Genomic DNA, 22,480 nt, shown 5'->3' with positions numbered 1-22,480 from the left:
AGGAGATTGCTGAACGACAGCTAAAGGTGACAGTGCTTTAATTGCTATAAATTGTGCAACTCAAGGTTTGAAGCAGAAAGCTTGCTTTTGCAATAATATGAGGCCACTTTCATTATGGCAGTGTGTTGTTTAGACTCAGGGACTGAGTTGTGTTTTTGTTTTCACCTTGGAAAAACCTTTACTATATGTACGTTTGCCTCTTTGAAAACCTTCTGAACGACTGAAGGCAGTCTGAACTGAGCCTTCAGTATGTACGTCTGGAGAACATATCGCCTTGGGAAAGAGAGCGTACAGCTAAAAAAGTGCCACTTCAAACCGCTGCAGAGCTGTGAATGCCAGGTGCTGTTGCTCGTAGTCAGATAATAAAAAAACGAGTGAATATGATTTGATATACAGACCTTTCATGATACAGCACTTCTTAACGTTAGCTGAGAATCGCTCAAATACCAGCTCTCTCATACTGTCATTTTTTTTAGTGTCTTTAGTGTACACACTGTTCTTCTAATAAAGACTTGTTTATCTTAATTCAGTCCAATACTTAAATATTTCACTTTAATTGCATCATCTGAAAAAAACATTATCACATGCACAAGCATAGCCAATATTGGAAGAAATGGGAAGAAGCGTCCAGGAGAACCAGAATAGCAGGTGGAGCCCATCTGCCTTGACCAGTTGGTGTCAGGGGATAGAAAAAAAAAAAAGAACAGGACAGAGAACCAAAAAATCTAAATAATGAAGGCTGATGGGACCAGGCACCACAGATGAGGAACTTTCACCTACTCAGCCTGCAGGAAAATAAATAGGGAGGTATACAGGAGAGAAATTCACAATGTGAATAAAAGGCAGTGACATATGAATGCATGTGAAAATAGAAGACATTTATTCTCATATTTAGCTTTTACTACACACATTTGAATACGGATACCTGTGTTTCCACTACTTACATTTTCACATGGCTGTGTTACTTCATTCAGCCTCTCAAGGTTTCAATTCAGAGCAACAATGAAAGAATTCAAAGCAGATGAATGTAATGAACAGTGATTCATCCTGAGGCTGCAAAAGGTGACGACAATAAGGTTGATTAGTCTACATCAGGAGTGGTGCACGTGTAGACGTGCGAGTACCACCACCACAACAAAAAGGTTCAAGTTTTAATTTAAAACATCAGGATATTTAAGTGTCATTTTATTCATTTACATAAGAAGAGAAGCTGAATTGTAACTTACATTTTTACCAAAGTGTTTCTTTAAGTGCGTGCACTTTGACTTAAGTGAATAATGTGAGTCTTTTTGGCATCTCTGCCTATAGTAGCCAAACTAAGAAATATTCCAGATTGACACTGATTCCTTCACCTTGACAAATAGGAAAGCTTGAAGCCGAAAAGTCGAGATGATATTGGCCTAAGATGGAAATTCAGTTCCCTGAGACCAGAGTCTGATTAAATTAGATTCAAACTTGAAATGTGAATGTGCAAAAATGTGTATGAGTGCTTTTTTTTTCCATTATAACTTATGTTACTATGTGTTTATACTGTAAAGCTTGTATTAAAATTATAGTGTTAAATAAACTTGTTTTATTTGATTTGATCTTAAGTCTTAATACGTAAACATAATGTTTGTAACTCTGTGACTGAAAGAGTGCATTTGGAATGTCTAGTTAGAATAAATGTCCCATTATATTTTAAACTAGACAGTTTGAGTCTATGTTAAGGCATAAACAGATGAATGTTGGTTGCTCACTCACTTCATTTACATTCTTGTCTCGCCACTGACCTTCTTGGGGGAAAAAAAAAAAAAAAAGGATTTTCCTGCAAGCAGTGTTTGTGTTAACCGTGTACCCTTTGATAGTGACGTGTAACTACGGCAACGGGGGCTGCCAGCACATCTGTGAGGAGACGGACCACGGCCCCAAGTGTTCGTGCCACATGAAGTTTGTCCTGCACAGCGATGGAAAGACTTGTGTAGGTGAGTCGTCTCACATCAATACGACTGCCAAAAGCAGGAAATAATAGGTTTTCGATGAGAAAATGCAGAAGTGCGCTTGATTAGCGTAGCGCCCAACATCCCGAAAGGCTAATTTTAATTAATGTCTGAAATGAGGTTTATGTGATAAAGTGCACGGCGAGAAAACGGGCGACGTTACAGTAACTGTATCCTCAAGCCTTTTTTCTCATGATCTGTGACATACAAGGACAAAAGGCTACCGCTCACTGTGCTTACCTCTCTGCTACTGCTGCTCCAGTAACCTCTCAGCCCCTCGCATCTGCTTTGGCTTCTCCTCTTCCTCCTGCTCCTCCTCCTCTTCCTCCTCCTCTTCCTCCTCCACCTCCTCCCCCTCTTTACTGGACACTGTGCCTTTACCTCTGCTTTTCCTCAGTCATGTCAGACACACACCTTCTATTAGTCCTTGGGTCATTTCCTCCACTGCTTCCCATTGGGAATTAACTCACACACCTGACCTAACCTTCCACTCGCATTTATCAGTGTTTGCCTCAGTTGACTTAAGTTGAGTAAAAAATCATTCAGCTGCGCAGGCATATTGAACCGTTCTGAAGGGCAGTTTGAAGTCAGATGGGATGTGCGAGTGCAGAGGAATCAAATTGGAGGCCTTGATAGATGTTAGCCATGCAGAAATGCAAAGATTTTTCATCAAGACTTTAAAAGACAGCTCAGTTGATGTGTCAATTCTGCTTTGCATTAACAGCCCGAATCCATTCGAAACCAATTAAGCCTGTACTTAGTGACCTTTGTAATGGAAGCCTAAGTCGACTAAGACTTTTTTTTTCACGAGGTTAAGCCCAGTAAAGGACGGTGCGCCTGCAGAGCGGACTGGTGAGGTGGTTGCTCGGTTTCAGTGGCTGTTAAGTTTGAGAGCTCGGTTTGGGTAGCGGCTGATTAGCTCAGTGTTTCTGGATCCTCTTTATGACCGCAGGCCTGATGAGAGCCAGGCCCATGTCAAGGTCTGGTCACCCAGCCCGCCATTAATGCCGCTACCCCCTCGACCAGAAGGATACCACAGAGTTCACCGCAACCAAATTATATGTCTTTGCCAGCCTCAGTCAAGACGGAGTAAATGTACATTCGACGTGCCAGATTAGAAAGCAGTCGGCCAGTTAAAGTCTTTGATTTCCCCCACAGAGTATGAGGTTACAGCAGCGTAGGTGAGGCTTCTCCGAGGTTGACATGGGGGCGCCCCTTCTCTCAGACTGCAAATTAGTTAATAAAACCTCAATAAAACAAAGGCTCTGCCAAATGAACCACGGACCAAAGAGTGACTGACAAGAGCTTCAATAAAACCCAGCCACATGAGAACAAACTCAGAGGAACCTCTTCTATAAGAGAAAAGACCTAAAAACAATATTTGCTGAAACTGCTGTTTATATATGGAACAGTTAAAAAGCTGAAAAGGGGTGCACTGATATTTCAGTCTGGGGTTCCAGGTTTAATATAATCATCTCTCTGCATAAAACAACAACAAAAAAAAACCACTTCACAGTGTTTTGGAGAAAATTTTTTTTATGTTTATGTATTTCTGTGCATAAAAGAAACGGCCTCTCTTAAAACAAAGAAATCACATTTTAAAAGTCACAATTGTAACAAAGAGGACCTGCTGGGTCTGTTGTGTATTTTTACACACGTCTGCATGACACATAGCGATAATTAATGTTCAGTCGACGCATTCGGAAATAGTAAATCATCCATAGAGTGTCGAGGGTATCCATAGAAACAGGACAAAGTGAAAATGCAATCTGTTTAGCTCCGCTATCGATTGGAAACGTTTATGATTCATTCAGTCTCTCTATACCCCATCCAAAAACAACACGGCACATGATTACAAAACAGCTCTTGCCTTGTCAGGGGCTTTGTTCTTCGGTGGGTGGGCTCTTTCAGTATGCTGTACCTTCACTCTTCAGTCCAAATTGCCGGGTGTTTCGTATGCATTCTGCCGCATTTTCATTCATTCTGTGGGTATTTTTCCAAACCCAGACTGGTTGTGCATTTCGTGATGATGTGCCATATACTTTTCAGTTTCAAAGTGTTTCTCCTCCATCCTTCCTGGCTCGCTGTTACTTTGCCTACTGGAGGGGGGAATACTTGTGGCAGGAAGGCTTGCATGGGTGGCACAACGTCGACTGTCATATTCTCACAAATGCATACTCCTTTTGGGAGCATTTCTGACTGAAACTATCCTAAAAGAAAAAAAAAAGTCAGGTCTGTTTGTGGGTCTGTGTATCTAGTAAGTTGAGATATGAGGAAAAGAGCAACCATCATGTGGAAGCATTCATGCTGTTAGCACAGCAAATCATAAACATTCACAAATAGTAGGCAGATGCAGACATGCTCAGGAGTTCAGTCATCTGAAGAGTTGGCCACAGTGTGCACGTACAACACACACACACACACACACGCACGTACGCACGCACACGCACACAAACACACAAACCGAGTGAGAGATGCGTTTTCTAATACAAACCGAAAGCTATACAAACAACCACACAAACACGCAGTACATCGTTTATCCTGCATGCATGCATCACATGCATGTAAACACATGGAGTCTGCAGGCATATGCCCATGACATAAACATGTTGCTCTCTTTTCGGGTGGTCCGTGCATTCATGCTGGTGTAGTCAGATGTATCTCACAGTGCCCTCTCCTCCAACTGCTGAGAATCATTCTTTCTGGATGCTGCATGTCAGGACTGGGACATATTGGTAGAGCTGTGGCAGTCCTTGTGAACTGTGCATGCTCTGCGGTGTTACTGTTTGACCTACTGCATCTACATCTGCTTCTTCATCTGGTGCCTCTAAAGAACCGACTGTGGATGCCATAATGACCTGCCAAAAGAGTATATACTTTGATTACATTTTTTTTTCTTTTAATTCTGAAATGACTATTTTTAGGCCTAGTTAAAATGTAAAACACCTTATTGGCATTTCAAATGCTGATTTTTCTACTTCATCCATGTAGCCAATCCATAAGTCTCACTTTATCGGGGGCACATGTAAATGTAATGGTCTGCATACTAAAATGTGGGTCTGCAGCTGAGTGTGAAATGCTAAATATTCACTCAGAGGTGGGATTCGCTTGGCAACTTTTGCTTGCACAATTAGTCGAGTTAAAAGCCTTCAATTAAAAGCCATAATTTGACATAAATTATACAGCAGCTGAAAACCGAACAACACTAATGCTTTCTCAAATACTTTCTGAGTGACAGCACATAATTTATATGGTTGAGCCACTGTCAGCTTTGGGAGACTTGACGTAACAGCCGAACAACATCAATTCTGAAATGATCTGACCATAAAAAGACTCCATAAAGTGCAGAAACAAATCTGGCTGTCCCTGACTTTCAGCTCGCAGCACTAACCACCACTTGCTTCGTCTGTCAAGGTTTGCAGTGCTCATACTAACTAGCAAAAGCCTCCTCTCACACGCAAACAACAAAACCACCGTTTGTCTGCGCTGTGCGGAATATTTGCATGACTGCATGTTGCAAGGTAACACTTTTGCCTTGAGATGTCACCCTTTTCAGTTTAGAACAAGACCCGTCATTATCACTTTGTTGTCAGTATTTGGAAAGTAATTACTGCTGTTTGTTCAGTTGTTCACCACTGAGATGCCGTCTTTTCTTTTGCAACAGCATAATGTCATTCTGTCATGTCATTATCACCTCCTGCAGGCGTAAATGATCCTTAATGATTTGTTAAATGCAGGTGAAATAATACCTTATCATGAAAGCTTTCCACCTTATTCCCTGTCCCGTGATGCCTTTCATGAATTGAAGTCGTTTATTTCCATAAACTGCAATCTGAAAAAAGTTGGTCAAGCTTTTTTGGGACTTGTCACACTATAAATGAGATCATGTGATCTTACCTCAGCTTTCTGTTACTGAACATGAAGCGGACGACCCAAAGAAGTGGCTTCAGATGAAACAAAATGTCTCTACGATAGTGCTGGGTTTTTTTCTGAAATGTTTTGAGATCAAGGACAAGTTGTGCTGTTAGTGGCGTCACCGACACTGGAGCTTAACGACGACAGCGTGTCGAACATAAATGGAAGACGAAACCTGTTCGTTCTCTTCAGAGACAGATCCAGTACAACTCGCCTGTTTAATGTGTCCTTTCTGATGTGCCTGCTTTTAGACGCTAAAGATTGTGATTCACGTTGTTTCGTAAAACATAGACAATAGAGATTTCCAGAACAGTGTCTCACTGGACAATGTGATTCCTGGTGAAACTAGTGTGGTATTGATGCTTCTGATGTTGATCACTTCATGCATTCGCCTCTGCAGAGTAAAATCTGAATAGTTGTTTTGTTTTTCAAGTCATGTCAAGTGAGGTGCCAATGAACTGCTCTCGTTTTTGTCTTTTTAATAGTTTCCGATCAGGCCATATTGTCCTATGTATTGGTCGTCTTGGTATTTATATGCACCAAGAAAATCATCTGATGTAATCTGTAGGTCAATCCCATAATATTTTGCTTTCAACCACATGTCAAATTCAGGCAGTTGAAAACAATCTGATTTACATGGACACCGATTGGAATATTAACAGGGTGTCATGACCTCCTCACATCTGATCAGAATTTCAATTAAATTCAAGGGTGATCTAACCAGACGGAGGTTAACGTGCCATCAGGATTCAGTTGGATTCATTATGGTCCATGTAACCTCAGAGTTTTAGGTCACCGTAACTCTCCAAACCTCTGCTGTTTTTGCTAAAAACAAGTTGCACGAGTGTGAGACGTTAAAAATGCTGACGCACACACAAGCTCATAACACACTCATTTTTCAGCTTGTCATCTGGATTTGTATTTCAGTTCATAATAAGGTTTGAACATGTTCACTTTAATGGGAACTTTGTTTTTGCAGTCAATCATGAAAATATTCCCCAAACGTTCAGTGTATGGCAGTTGTTATGTTAACAGATTGGTTGTTTCATTTGTTTTTGCAGAGGTCGTATCTCGTCCCTTATATTCCACGGTCACTTCTTTGGGTCGCCTCTAGCAGAAGTTAAATATGGGCACATTATGCATTGCATACAAAGTTTATGGCTGTACTCATCATGGCGTAATGCATTTTCTCCGGAAAAATTCTTTGAGAATCAACATGAACTGTCGCAGAAAGGCTGAGAATAAGGTGGACATCGACTAAAACACATGAAACTAGTTCTTCTCTGCTTTCACACTCGAATACTGTGTGGTTCAAGTGTACGGAGAACTAAAGTGGTGTTTTTGCAATGTGTGCGTGCGTGTTGTGTGTGCGTGTGTGTGTGTGTGTGTGTGTGTGTGTGTGTGTGTGTGTGTGTGTGTGTGTGTGTGTGTGTGTGTGTGTGTGTGTGTGTGTGTGTGTGTGTGTGTGTGTGTGTGTGTGTGTGTGTGTGTATGTGTTTGTGTGTGTTTGTGTGTGCATGTAGGAGAGAGGAGTGTCCAGTCCCAGGCAGCCCCACAGCTGTTCCCTAATGGTAAATATGTGTTCTTCTGACTCCTCTCTCTGGGGGTCTGTGGGTGTGTGTGGGGGGGGAATAGAGGAAGCTAACCTAGCAGGCACTGATCAGACCCTTCCCCTCCCCACAGGGGCATCGTCCTTCTTGACCCTCGACCTCTGACTCCCCCACCACCTTCCTCTTCCTTCTGTGAATGCCCTCTCAATAACAACCACTGCCCGTGTCAAACCGCACCTTTTGAAAACACAGCTGCAAACAGGGAGTCTCTTGCGAGTGGTATGAGCCTTACATAGCGAGATAGAGACACATACAGTTTGTACCACATCGTAAAACTGGGGGTTGAGGTTGTATATGTTTTAATCATTTATACAACAGGATCATTTTCACTTGTTTTGTCTCACTTGGATGCAATGTTCATCACTTCCTGGACTGCTTGCAAACACATTTGTTTACAGAATTGTGAACCTCTCCTAATTTTCACTTAAAAAAAAAACAAAAAAACAACTTATTCTTAGATGTGGTTTTCATACCAAATCACTGTTACTGACAGCTTGCCAGCTGAACATGTTTTTAGAGAAAGTATATGGAAATTATGAATTTGATTCAAGCAATATGTTTAAAAACATTTGGGATGGTTCATTTCCACCTGTTTTGTGTGCAATTTGCATGCAGGTTGTTTCCCCGGAATGGCCCCGTCCCCTCCTAATCTGTACTATTTAAAAAGACTGAGCCATCCTCGGATTTTGTTTTTATACCAAAATGATTTCACTGTCAATTTGCCACTTACCTAGCAGTTGTGTATTAAGTTTGTTGGGGGTCTGTCAGCACATTGTGGACATCTGCCACAACTATTTTGGACCATATTTTAAATAGAAAATGGGAATATGTCAAAATATTTTTTAATTTCTACATACATATGAATACATCTCAAAATGTGATAATTATTACACATAAACTGAGGTAATTCAAGCTTTTTGTTGTTGTTTGGAAGCTTTCTTTCAAATTTATGAATAATTTCACCGTATAGATCATGAAAATACAAAGATTGCCAAAATATTTTTGTCCTATTAGATGTTTTTCTTTTCTTTTCAATTTCATTTTTATATTTTAAACTTCAGGCCATGATTATCACAATTAGAGTTCGTCGCATGGAAATGTAAGAGTTATGAGTATAGGAATAACTGACAATATTAGGACATTTTCAGTGACTTTCCCATTTGAGATGCACCTGTACGGGGTTTAAACGATGTACACATCTTTACTCACCTTTTCTTCACATTTGGGCTTGTTTGTGACTGCACCTATAGTTAGACACAATATAGTCCTTTCTTGAATCAGGATGCACTGGCACAAGTGATGCAAGGCTTCGCCCAGAGTCTAAAACATCACCGGTTTGCCTATGATGGCTTTTGGGAGGCCGACCAAAGACTATATTATTTGTGTTTTGATATGACTGAAATGAGTGAAATTAAGCTTGCGCCGTTTCAAACACTCGGCTGCGGTGTTCCCGGACTCGTGGTCACGGCCTATTAACTCTGTTTAGGGAGCCAGCAATGTGCACATGATTTATACAAAAGATGAAACGCAGGGTCCCCTGTTTTTTCCTCACGCGTGTCCAGCAAATGCTGAAAATAATCACCCGAAGAGGTTGTGTCTCCTGTTTTGTGGCCAGACGGCATTTTGTTTCAGCACATTTGCAGTGAAAAGAACGATGGAGCACATGTGGAGGGCAGCGGTATTGAAACTTGGTGATATCACTAATGCGATCCAGCGGAATGTTCAGGAGTTGTGTTTTAATAGAAATGGCAAAGATACCAGGAAAAAGAAGCTCATAAATCTGTGAAGACGTATCAAACCTTGATACATCAAAGAGATTTACGATTTAATTATATCATGTGTGGGGAGGTTTGATCTCAGAGGAGTAGCCAATTGAAGGTAAGAAGTCGAACAATGCTGTTTTAAGTTGGGAGTTGTTACTACTTTATGTACATGCACACCACATTCCCTCATACTACAATATTACAGTGTGACCTATTTAAAGAATTTGTGTCCTAGTTTTTTTTCTCTTTTTTTCTTCTTCTCAGAAATAGAAATAAAAGGAGCAGGAGATATATTTTGCATATTTGTCTTCTGCTTTTCTGTGCTACTGTACCGAACCTAAAGCAGCTTCACTGCCGTACCTGGAGAAAACATTATGAGCCCATAATATAACTTTAATATTGTGTGGCATACACTATGAAGAGGACACTCACCTCAGAGATTTCATTTGGTTTTAATCAAATAAGTGCTGCTCTTTCTGAGGGGATTTACTCTGCTTGCATATTTGCTGTTTGGTCAAGAAAATCCAAACACCCATCCGTCATCTTCCGTGAGTGCTTGATCCAGTCGCCGGTTGTGGGGGTGTTGGAGAGTATCCTGACCAACGCCGGGTGCGAAGCAGGGTATACAGTGGACAGGTCTCCATTGGAGAGTTAAACATCATCTTACACGCTTGCGTCCTAACATAACTGTGAGAAATTTAGAGTCACCGATTGACCTAGAAAGCACAAGGAAGAACATGCAGACTCAACTGCCAGTAGGTTCAAAGCAGCAACGTTCATAAAGGGAAGTACAAATACCTCATTGTTATTTCATTACACCACTACTTTCTTACTCTCCCCCAGTGTAGTGAAGATTTAATGATTTAATTCCGTATTGCACAAGGGGATAAACTGTTGTGGCCAATCTTGAACTGTAAGTAAAACAGAGTCATCACAAGATTAAATCTAAACTCACACGCCAGCTGCACACCGGCTCAAACCAGGGGGTCAAGTTTGGTTGAATTCCAGATTTTCTATAGTTTTCAAATAGAGGCTTTAATCTTTCTTAGTAACTTCATCATCACCTCATGGCGTTTATTGACTGGTGTCAGATAGCGTTTAGAGTTAAAGCTGTATTAAATCCCACCAACCAACCAACACTGCTGTAACCTTTATTATAGTTTTGCATTCAATTTAATCGATACTATATTAAAGTCAAAACACCGAATTTTAACAAAACATGAAGCTTTAATGACATTTGAAGTGTCTTTACGCCCTAGTTTCTGTTGTTTTACCTTGTTTTTTTCCTATCATCAGAAAAATCCCTCCCTCCCATCGTACACTGAGTAATTCAACTCATTCAAACTTATGTATTGACTGTTGGGAGAAATGGACTAAACCGGAGTGACTTCATATAAACTACAGTACTTTGCTATATTTCAGGGAACGTGGGTAGCTCAAATACACTCTCTATCACATAGAATTAAAAAAAAAGGGAAAATGGTGTTTTGTAGACAGAGCACAGGGGGGAAAAGAGCAAACAGAGTAATTGTTTCAAAAAGGTTAAGTTTTTACGATGTGGGTTAAAGAAAACATCCCATAAATCTCACGGAGACACAAGCCAACCGCTTCCTGCTTCATGCCTCACTCTTCACTTTTGTGTTCAGACTCCCCAGATAAATCAGTTCCTATATCCATCTCTCCAACAATGTGGAAGGAAATGTACATTTTAAAGACCACAGCAGGTCAAGTATCAATGATGGACGCACCGCACCAGCGTGCTGCCAAAATCCAAACACCCATCAGACGTCGTTTACACCCTTTTATCTGACTGATGATCCCAGCTGGTTATGACACACACTTCAGGCACCAGGTAACCTTGTGCGCATATTTTTGGGCTGTGGGAGGAAACTACTATGCAGGAAGAACATGCAAACTTTAGAGAGAAAGGCCAGAAAATCTGGACTCAAATCTGTTTAAAAGATTCTTTTGCATTTTTTGGCTCAGGACATCGAGTATCTGTGTAAAACCGTCAGTCTTGTGCCTTTTTTTGTGGGGAAATTCACTTCTTTATGTATTTGGATCGTGGCCGACATAAATGGCTGATGACAAGCGGCTTGTCAACAGTCCTGATGTAAATCTAAGAAGCGCTGCAGCTTGAAAATCCTGTGGCTTCTGCTAAAAGATGATGTACACCGTCTGACCCTCTCCGTATGAAAACCTATCCGGTAAAGTCTCAGCATTAGACCAAACACCCTGCGCGTCATATTGGAGAGTATTTGCAAAATGTCGCCCCGCCATTGCAGTAATTGCGTGTCCCAACGCGGTGCACTGCACAAGAGGGTGGCTGGTGTTCATCCAAAACACACAAACCCACACACATACCAGGGCATGCGTCTCCGCTCTTTCTTCACAAAAACCATAATGTCAAAAATGTTTCTTTGCTCTCTTAACACATGATCATTACCGTTGGGTGAGATGGCTGTCTGGCTAAGCGTTTTGGAGGCATGTCCCAACATTGCCTTATCAGCTCCTCTGCCAACCGTCTCTGCTCACACTTTGCAATTATGTGAACCCGCAGCGCTTCAGTCTCTAGTCTGGTTTGGTATGAGGTATCGTGCATCCTCTTGAGCTTTTTAGCTAGACAAAATACGGTAAACACTTCACCGAAGGAGCTCAGGAGTTAATGTTGATCATTCTGGCTTTGACGTCTAAGTCGATAAAAAGGGATTTTTATCCTGTTATTAAAAATAGTGATGATTACGGAGTCTGAATATTATCCACAAACGTTTCACAGTAATACCTATGAAAAGTTTGCAATTATTCTGATTTGTGACTTGTGATTATTCTGAAGGAACTACTTACGTCTGAGAAAAATAATGGATCTACGAAACAAATTAATTTAAATGAAGGTTACCAGCTAATTGATGAATGACTGGCTTGTTGGAATATGTGCACGTTGCCGTATTCAGGGGTTGTGAGGTTAATAACATCAGTCCCAGCACAGCGAGACGTTTCCGTTGTTTTCATGATAACAAACGATCGAAACAGGCGTATATTTTACAAATATACATATCCCAAGATTCATAGCACTAAGCAAACAATCTGCTTTGCTTATGCACCATTCCTAACTGGCGCACATCCGCAGACCCACCCGACATCCAGTTATGGGCATCAGATCCACAGGACAGGAAAACACTTTGGAGTGTCAGCCTCGACTTTCAACTCAAATTACAAACAAAATGAATGAAAAATAAGTATGTGATATTATTAGTCGTGCTGAGTGAAACATCTCCAGCAACGGTGTGTAACCAAAAACACAAAGCACGACAATTCACTTCTCCCCCGTGATACGGTACTGACGCTACGGTTGCCTAGCAACCGGCGTGAGGCCGGTAATGCCTCATAAATCATCTCATCTTGTTAGTTTTACCCTGCAAATTACCCAGCCTGCAAAGGACCTGTCCTCCAAAGACGACTATGGCCGCAGCGTTCGAAGGATTCAGCCCCTGAATTGAGACGCCGCAGCTCTATAAGCTTTTTTACTAGTAAATAACACTTTTTTTTTTTTTTTTTTTTTTTACAATAATTTAGTTACTGGTGAAACTGGTATACATTGTCTTACAATTAGAAAAAAAAAAACAGTCCAGTGTAAAAGTCTCTAATAGTGAATACAATATACCTGCATCTGGTTCAGTAACATCCCACTTCATCTTGTTCAGGGTCACAGGGTGCCGGAGACGATCCCAGCTCTCTCTCAGAAGATGTGCAGCCGAAAGCAAAGTCACAGATGAACAAACCCAGCCTTTATAACAGTATATAACATGTTTTTTCTTGTAGTTTAAAGTTAGTGAGCTTTATCGGGAATGCTTCATTTTTGAGCAAAACTTGCTTAGCATTCAAATATATACAAACACTGTGTTTACATGTTTTGCTTTAAGTCACAGTGTCCTCTGGCCTCATTGAAAGCACCTTTAGTGTTTAGATATAGGAGATATTATAAGGTTTTAAAGATTGCTGCTGCTGGCTGAATCACTTAGTTTGTCAAAGAGTGTTTCATTATGTATTTAAAAAGAAATTAAATAAAAGAGAGAGAGGAAAAAATACAGCTGCAATCCCAATTTAATGTCGTGTGCGAGCGGCCATCTTCTTGCCAGTGTGAAGTCGTGGACTGTGCCAGCTGTGCTGGCTCCTTGTCAGAGGAGCTGCCAGCCAGTTTCCTACAGCCCATTAGAGAGACGTGATGAGCTGTGTAGATGACCACTCGCCTCACGGCAGTTTGAAGCCGCTGTTTCACAAAAATTGTTTTGTTTGTATGTTTTGTTCTCACGTACATGGATTTTCCAGGGGGGGGGGTCTTATAAAGCTGGTAACTAGTGAGGCCCACCTGGTCTCTAAATTGAGGCCAAATGTCTCCAGATTTCACCGTTGCTTAAAATGAAAGTGTCTGTCAAATTTGTCACTGTCTCAGAATCAGACCTCAGCCATCCTGTCTTGACTGACTACCTGCCTCTTTCAAATCAGTGTAGCCAACACAAGGGCCAGGGAGCTGAAATTGCTTCTTTTTTTTTTTTTTTCCAACTTCAAAATGCCTTGAAGGTTTTGTAAAAACCAGGAAAAAGTGTTTTGTTCGAATTTGTCTGGAAGTGAAAACTGTACCTTGATAATGGAGAAGAGACAGATGTCTGAAGTAGTTATAAGGACTTTTCACCTTGACCAAAGATAAACAAGCACACACACTCGCTTTTTACTCACAGATTTAGAGAAAAATTTGAAGTCCCATGTTTGGCAGTGTGAACGCTTAACATTTCTTAACAACTGTCCTGTTTTCGATCCTTATTTCCTCTTTAAAACTGAGCACTGCAAAAATGATCTGTGTACCTAATGTCCCTTCCTTTCTACTGTGACGCCTGTATGCATGCGTGCCGTTTCAGTGTGGAGGAATAAGTAGGCCACCATGTTTTTTTCCCCGGGAAAACGTCTGACTGAGTGCTTGTTTCACTGCAGAGACCTGTGCAGTGAACAATGGCGGCTGTGATAGCACGTGTCACGATTCGGTGACGGGAGTCCGATGCAGCTGTCCCGTTGGCTTCACTCTGCAACCGGACCGCAAGACCTGCAAAGGTAACCCGCCCGCCGCCCACAGCTCCAGCCTGCACCTGTCCAGACTGTCACCAAATTCATCTCCCGCTGGAGCCTCTCTCTGTCTCCACCTGGAGCTCGCCGGAATAACTGTACAGTTAATCACGCCCACGCCCAGTTAGCGCCTTCCCAGCCCCGCCAGTTAGATTTCCCCCTTATTAACTTCTCTCTCACTGCAGCAAGAGTGTCGCTACGGTGTGTGACACCATGTCACCCATCTCCCAACTATTACCTCCTTAGCGGTGACGTGTTTTGAGCAATGTTTTGTCATGCCATCGATTTTTCTGACAGTTTTTCCCACTGTAACACCATCGTCGTCGTCCTCCTCCCCGAATGTCTGCTGAGCATCCACAGCTCAGGCAACCTGCACATTGTAGCAGTTTTTTTTTGTTGTTTTTTTTTTTACTTATCTTGCGTGTAATAAATCATTATAACAGCTTGCATGTAATTTTATTATCATTTGAGAGAATGAGGATGATTTGTGTTTTCAGGAAAGTACGGATAGGACTTCGCTTGCTTTCTGTGTTTTTTTTTATAAGATACTAAATGCTGAAAAAGTGCATTGTCTTATATTGGTGGGGTTTGAGAGAAAAGACGAGGAAAACAAACCCAGGCTGCACTGGCAAACGAAGACAGGAGCTCGCTTCAGGCCAGGCACTTGTGAGGAGCGGAGACAAAGATGGAGCAAGGAACGGATTATTTAATTCCATCTCTCATGCATTTATTTCAACCAGATGATGATGACTCCCTCAAGAGGCAGACGCCTCATTTACGATGGTGATTCTGCATTAATCAGGGCTGCTGCCAAACTTGTCAAGAGAGGGCACAGTCATCCAAAGCAGGCATGAACACACGGCATATCGATTGAGTATTGGCTGCAGAAATAAAAGAGCCGGGTAATCGGAAGGAGATGGACAGCTGTGATTTAAAGGCTTTACTGCCTCAAGGCCTCGCTGTGTGGAGCTGCAGCCCATTAAAGCCACACGCAAATACATTTTTAGTCCATCTGAAGACCACTAAATAAATCCCTGCAGCTCATTTAAAGTTTTAATGTTACCCAACAGATACTTTTCCAATGTTTCACCATAATTACCTTTGTCCAGATATCTTTAGTTCTCTGTCATGACTTGATAAGCTGTCATAATCAATAGTTCCATACTAGAAAAAAAGTGTTTTATAGTGATGAGACCACCAAGAATGACATGACTCTGTATACTTCTGTAAAGCCCTTTTAAGCACTCGGTAAATCCTTTACTAAATGTCTGCAAGATGTGCAAATGTCTCATACAGAAAGCCTATTTGTTATGACATTCGCAGTCTGTTTTTACTCGCATGTGAGGGAAAAAAGTCACGTACTGCGGGTTTAAGCATAATTTTCTCCGCTTTTCAGTTGCCATAAGTGATTTGCTGTATCCACTCCTCATTAAGATTTTGTATTCACAGACATTGATGAGTGCCGTCTGAACAATGGGGGGTGTGATCATGTGTGTCGAAACACAGTGGGGAGCTTCGAGTGCAGCTGCAAGAAGGGCTACAAGCTGCTAACCAACGAGCGAACTTGTCAAGGTACGCATCGCTATTCTTCTTTCCTTTCTTTATTTTTCTTTAAGTCATTAATCGTAATTTGTGATGTACATTAAGAATGCACTAAACTGTTTTATCCAACAGACATAACTGTTTTTTTTGTTTTTTTTATGTGTACTGTTGGTAGTCTTGTGTAGATCCCTTAAGGCCTGGGTCCTTTAGACCTCTGAAGGTGTGCTTTGGTATCTGGCACTGCAAAGGAGTAGAAATGGCATGTCCACACATGAAATCACAGCTTTTTCTTTTTTTTTTGCATCACTTTTAATAGACACTACAGACTGGGAACACCCCACAAGATGTCCGGATTTAGAAATGCTCTAATGTACTCATCTAACTATTTCAATTAGCTTTTTGACAAAGTTTTTTTTTTCTTATGGAACAAAATGTACTTGCCATCATATATATCCCACATATTAATAGGTGTCATGATAAATGTACAGGTGTCCAACACCCACAGACACGCAACACTCACACTTCACTCCTACAAGAAAATCACCAATCAAACTTGAACGCACATTTTGTGTCTGTGACGGGAAAACCTTAGTACCGAGAAAAAACGGACCCACACACAGGAAGAACTTGCTTAACTACCGAGCAGCCATCAATAAAGAGATTTGCTCTATTACCTTCACCTATCAGTGCTGATAATATTATGACTGATGGGTTCATAGTCACTTTCTTAACACAAGAAGGATGGAAGGAAAACAGGAAGTTGCATATCTTTCAGTTTATCCGTTTTCAAACTACACACAGGAGGTTTCTTAATTTTAGGTGATTTGTTCCAAATCCAACAGAATCATTCTTTTGAGAATTTGGGAGTGTTAAACCAGCTGTATCCTCCCAATTGCATGAAAATATGCTTCCAGTGATTTCGAGCTTGTCGCGACGCCAAACCAGGCCTCTCTGGCTTGTTTGCCGGTTACGTTCGGTGGTAGCCACCGCGCAGCAGGAGGTGTCGGGGAGCTCGCTGCAGAACGAATAGGAGTTCGCCAAGCTCGAACGCAGGTGTGGAAAATTAAAGTTGCGACCGAAGAAAACTGCTTCTTGGATGAATTATACCACTACAGAAAAACTCTGCTGAGAGAAGACAGGCAAGCTAAGAACTGTGGAGCCGCGTCAGCCTCTCTCCGAGTGGAAAAACAGATGACAGGCTTCTCTTTTTTCTTTTCTTTTTTTCCCCCCCAATTTACTCCCTTTACTTTATTGATGTGGTCAATCAATATTCAGTCTGGTACACATCACTGTCATGCAACAAGTTGCTGTACTGAATCACACGACTCGGTACGCAGTACGCAAACATCATATGTGCCCAATGAAAACACTTGGAGTGTCACCATGCCCTGATGCCACTTTCTTCTCTCTCCAAATTTATTTTTGATGGGATGCCTTTCTTTCATTATTCAGAGCCAAACAATGCAAAGTTGATTTTGCGAAACTAATGCCGATAACTGGGAGAATGCAGTCTGTGCATGTAGGAATGTAAATCGCTGCTTGTTTTCCGTGGCACCGTGCCTTAACCAACTCAGCCATGTGCTGTTTGGGTGCACAGTCAACTTTGGAACAGTGTTGTCCTTGTTTGGTGCTGTGTGTTTTGTCTAGAGTGAAGGGTTGTGATAAAGCTTGCCTCCGGTTGAGTGAGGTGTTTCCAGGCATCTCGCACACTCACCTGCTCGCCTCTTATCCTCGCCTCTCATTCATATCATATTTATCTGCACACTTTGGTAGAGAGCTGGGCAAAATAACAGTGAAGTGCCTCTCAGGAAACATTGAGCTTCCTCTTATATGTTTTTTGTTCTTATTGTGTTAGCCGCCTCTGCCACTCTCTTGTGTTTTGTATTTCGTATGGGTCTGTATACGCTTTCCTTTTATTTGATTGTAATAATTGTTGTTTAACCAAAAACACCAGAAAAGAAATAGGAAACAAAAACAGTTAATTTAGGACAATGTATCATGGATTAGTTATTATGATATTTAGGTATCGAAGGGTATATTACACATGGTGGCGAAGAGGTGAACAATCTTCTTTCGTAATAAGAAGGCCGTGGGGTCAAATCTAGGCCAGGCCTTTCTGTGAGGAGTTTGCATGTTCTCTCTGTGCCTGCGTGGGGTTTTCTCCCGTTACTCCGGTGTCTTCACACAGTTGATTTGGGGTGTGAAGATGCGCAGTTATCTGTCTGTTTTCCTGCGATGGATTGGTGCACTCAGTCAGCTGGGTGAGGCGGTACTGAAGATGCATGAATTGCAAACTGTGTTTTTCCTTACAGCACAATGCACACTACTGCCCAATTGCAAAAAGTTTGGGAAAATGTGTTAAATGGAAATGTAAGAAAACTAACAGATATACATTAGAGCAAATTAAACTAAACTAAATAATAAAGTAAGACATTTTACTATTACATAAAACATCATTTAAAAGGATTTCAAAAAGAAGGTTCCTGCAACCTTCCAATCCAAACCCCATATTGCTCCAAATGGATTGACAGCGCCTTGCGTGGCAGCAGCCTCCGTTGGTACGTAAATGTGTGTGTGAATGGGTGAATGTGATTAACGATGTAAAGCGCTTTGGTGTCTCTCACGTGATTGGAAAGCGCCGTATAAGTGAAGTCCATTTACCATTTTGAAATGACACAGTACATCTTAGAAAAGCTGCACAGAGGCAACAAAAGTCTGAAAGAGTAGAGCGATAGAACATTTTGCAAACCGATTAAGTTAATTGGCTGCGGTTTTTGTAATATGACCGAGAATTAAATAAAGCATTTTAGACTGGCAAAGTCTGTCAGATGTAAAGATGGGTGGAGGTTAGCCAATCTGTATATAATTACTAAATTACTCAAATCTGGGATCATCATCACATCATAACTGCTAATTTACATGATAAGTGAAATTGCATAAATCGTTAGGCCAATAGTGTTTAATGGTTGTTTATGTACATTATCGTTCAGGTTGTCCACGTCTTGCCGAAGGCAATTATTGCAATCAATTATTTTATCATTTAAAATCTGGAGTAGTTTTCTCAGAGTTCGCAAAACTCCTTAAAAGCTGCAGATTACATTGTGCTGCTTCAGCATCTCGATATCGAGGTGCACAAAATCATTGTGTGAGTGGTTCTTTTTTTTTAAAATTTCTTTGTCTGGCATTTATTTATTACTGTAATTAATAAAATATCCAGTAGAATTCCTGTCGTGCGTCACACTCTGTAACTCCAGATGTGAAAGATGAAGAAGATTAGATGCACTTGGGGTAAATTTACTGCCCCGATCGCAGTAATAGATGCCCGGTTGTGTGTGGAAGTGCTCTGAGGTATCGGTTACTCTTAAATAGACGTTTGCCGTCTTGGCGATGTGTTGAGATGTGTAAACTGAACTCTGGGTTTATCTCGGTTTAAACAGTCATGGTGTTTCCCTGCTGTCAGTGGACCATGGCCCATAAGTCAGGACGGGGCATGTCCGCTGAGCCCCCGTCGACATTCCTCCAGAGTCTCGCTCTTAATCCATATGAGGGCACTCAGGGAGATGTTCATCAGGCCTCATGCTTTCTGCAGAGGGAACATCTACGATAGAGGGATTATCCATTTGGAATAAACAATACTGCCCTTTTTTTAAATTTCTGTTCACCTCAATTGACATTGTTATTCTTTCTTTCTTTCTTTCTTTGTTTATTTCGTTCTGTGCAAAGTTACAGTTTACAGTGATGGAGGCAGAAAAAGCGTAAAGAAGGTCTGATGCTTTATAATTTCTCGTCGCTCCTTGAGTTCTTAGGTGGCGCACAGCAGCGAGGCAACCCGTTTCGCACGTACATCCCCCTCATGATGTCGTCTTGCCCACCCACTGCATACTTCACCCTCGCTGCCTTGTAAATAAGGGTTGCAGGACTCCCAGATGTCATCACACATCTGCTCCCTAGCGTGGCACAACACAAAACAATATAATGATAAGTTACAAATCGTCTTCTGGCGTCACTTCGCGCAGCATTTTTTCAGGATCAACTCAGCCGCCACGCCTAATTCCCAGAGGGTTTTTTCGACGCTCCCTTTTTCAGAAGAGTGCTTGAGTAAACTTTATTCTTAATATGCTCGAATACCATCACTTTCGCGATGACTCATAGAGCATGTACCAACCCCCACTGTGCTCATCCACTCTCAAGATGCCTCCGTTGGGGACGAGTTTGAGTTTGTTTTTGCTCATGTTTCATATCCCTTGGTAGAGAATTATAGGTTTTAAAATATCTTTTTTTTTTTTTCATTCATTACGTTAATCCTCAATTGCTTTAGCCAAGGAGATGAGGTTGGTATCAAATCAGCATTTCTTTGCTTGTGTTGTTTTGAATGGTTCAAAAAATGAAAAGCTTCTGCACATTTTCGTAAATTGATCACTTAATAGGCTTTTATTACATATACTTAAAGAAAAAATTCATTTGAAAACTCTCACAATCTACATGCGAAGCATGAAAAACTCAAAGTTCAACAGTGAGTCGATGAAAGATTATGCCCCCTTTGCGAATGTTCTTTTTAACCATGCATGATTTGTGCCGACATTTATCAGTCTGTCTGTCTCTCTGCTTTCTTCAAGGCAGCCCATTATTTAACTGAACTTCTGTAATTGCTTTGAAATACCTGTGTCATCTGTTTGATGGCAGCTGGCGCTGCCTCGTAACCCAGAGCAGTTCAGATGCAGCAGATGAAAGCCTGATATTCCAGGGAAAATCCAGAGAGCCTTTTCTAAATGAACTTGATGCAGATTATGGCTCACATTAATGGAAACCTTGATCGTTGCAGTACCAAATGTCAGTCTCCTGTAGCTTCATGTATCAGTCTTTACAGTGTGTGAGCCCATGACATTTAAGCAATGCATGTGTAAAAGAGGAGAGAAGTGTAAAAAAGAAGAGATAAACCTGAGTGGACGCTGGCAGGAGCTTTGGTAGCTTTACAGATGGGACTGACATGGTCAGAAAGACCAGAGAATAGCCTCCTTCTGTCCACTGTTGTGTGTTTATGAAAATACAATAATGATTATTTATTTTTATAGTGATAATTAAATACGAGTTAATCAAATTCTGTCAAAACCAAACAAGTCAAATAATAGGCTTTTCAACAATCATGTGTCATTTATCGGTTTAGGTTGAGTAAAGGGAAAATTTACTGGCAGGAACGAGAGAAAAAAACTAAACCCTTGGCTCTTATTATCAGGTGAAGAGCAGGCTTTCTTCTGACTCCTGCTGTGGGTGCTTGTTATTTTGAAAATACTTGAAAAATTTCATTTCGGTGCATCGAAATGGAAAACTGCTTGACTGCCAGAGGTCGGCCACTATACCAGGCGCCAAACAGAAAGACAGCTTCCTTGGAGGGAGAACAAAAAAAAAATACTCTTTTCTTGTTGTGACATGTGATTTGACCCATTGCAATTTATGAAAAACAATGAATACAATACAGAAGAGGAAAACAGGAATACATGCCATGATGGATGGTTGAGAAAGTCCCGTTTGAAAACAGAAACTTTTGTGTCTGACAGCTCGTCTTTCTGTCTCCGCAGATATCGACGAATGCTCCTTCGACCGTGCCTGCGACCACTTCTGTGTCAACTCTGCTGGCAGTTTCCAGTGTCTTTGTCATAAAGGCTACGTCCTCTACGGGCTGGCGCACTGTGGAGGTGAGCCAACACGTCTGTTCCCCGCAAAATACTGTCTGTAGTGGTGAATCTCCTGTTTATCACTCTGGATCACACACACACACACACACCTCTTCATCAATCGCTCTTTGTATGCAACCGACAAAAACTTGTCAACACTTTCTATGAAACAAAAGTTTTATATGAGTAAGTTCAGGTCGAGCAGTTTCCAGTTAAAGTTAAGAGAGGCCAGGTTGAGATGTGCTGAGGAGAGATGGAAAAGTGTTTTAGGCAGGAGAGAAGAGGAAGAGCTCAGATTCATGGATGTAGTGAAGAGGAAAATGGGAAGGAGGAAGAAGAAAAGAAAAAAAAGGGTGTTTTTATATTAAAACAAAAACATGCATTGTTATATTGAATATTATTAAGATTATTGCAAAAGTGCATCTAAATATTGTAAAAACTATTAATGAATATCAAGTTGTCCAAAAACTTTGTATTAATTTACACAAATCCCATTAGTATTTAATACATTTTTATCAAATTGATTCATTGAATTATATTGTTTTATTGAATTATTTGTATTTACTGTTGATCATTGTTTAATCGATCAATTGTTAGTCTTTAACAGAACTTTACTATGGCTGCTATTATAAACCATTCTCATATTTTTGTTACTACATAAAGTGTAATCCTTCTTGTTTCTTTCAAAAGAATACTTTTGTCTTTTTAGTTTTGCTTTTTTTACTTTTCAATCATGTGAATGTTAATCTTAGCCAACGACTTTCAGAAAGAATGACATGAGCTGAAACTCGTCCTCACGACGATTCGTCCTTGTGCCTGTGCTCATAATCTGGTGATGAGCTTCTTATTTTGGGGTTCAAGGGAAATGTCTGAAATATTGGAGA

At 41.0% G+C, this 22,480-nt stretch overlaps 1 protein-coding gene across 4 annotated transcripts in view; it reads left to right on the top strand.

Moving 5' to 3' along the window:
* Positions 1–22,480, top strand: part of scube3 (signal peptide, CUB domain, EGF-like 3) — an 88,068-nt gene that overhangs the window by 53,191 nt on the left and 12,397 nt on the right. For 2 of the 4 annotated variants that reach the window (XM_080469365.1, XM_080469367.1), the window contains exons 6-10: positions 1,848–1,964; positions 7,418–7,465; positions 14,254–14,370; positions 15,832–15,954; positions 21,501–21,617. In XM_080469365.1, the coding sequence (XP_080325491.1) occupies positions 1,848–1,964; positions 7,418–7,465; positions 14,254–14,370; positions 15,832–15,954; positions 21,501–21,617 (522 nt within the window). The remainder of the gene's footprint in view (positions 1–1,847; positions 1,965–7,417; positions 7,466–14,253; positions 14,371–15,831; positions 15,955–21,500; positions 21,618–22,480) is intronic. The other 2 variants (XM_080469366.1, XM_080469368.1) reach the window with 2 other exon arrangements.

This window comes from Lipophrys pholis (genome assembly GCF_963383615.2).
Source record: "Lipophrys pholis genome assembly, chromosome: 8".
Taxonomy (NCBI): domain Eukaryota; kingdom Metazoa; phylum Chordata; class Actinopteri; order Blenniiformes; family Blenniidae; genus Lipophrys; species Lipophrys pholis.
Note: the sequence above shows the minus strand (reverse complement) of the source record. Positions and strands in the feature narration are given on the sequence as shown.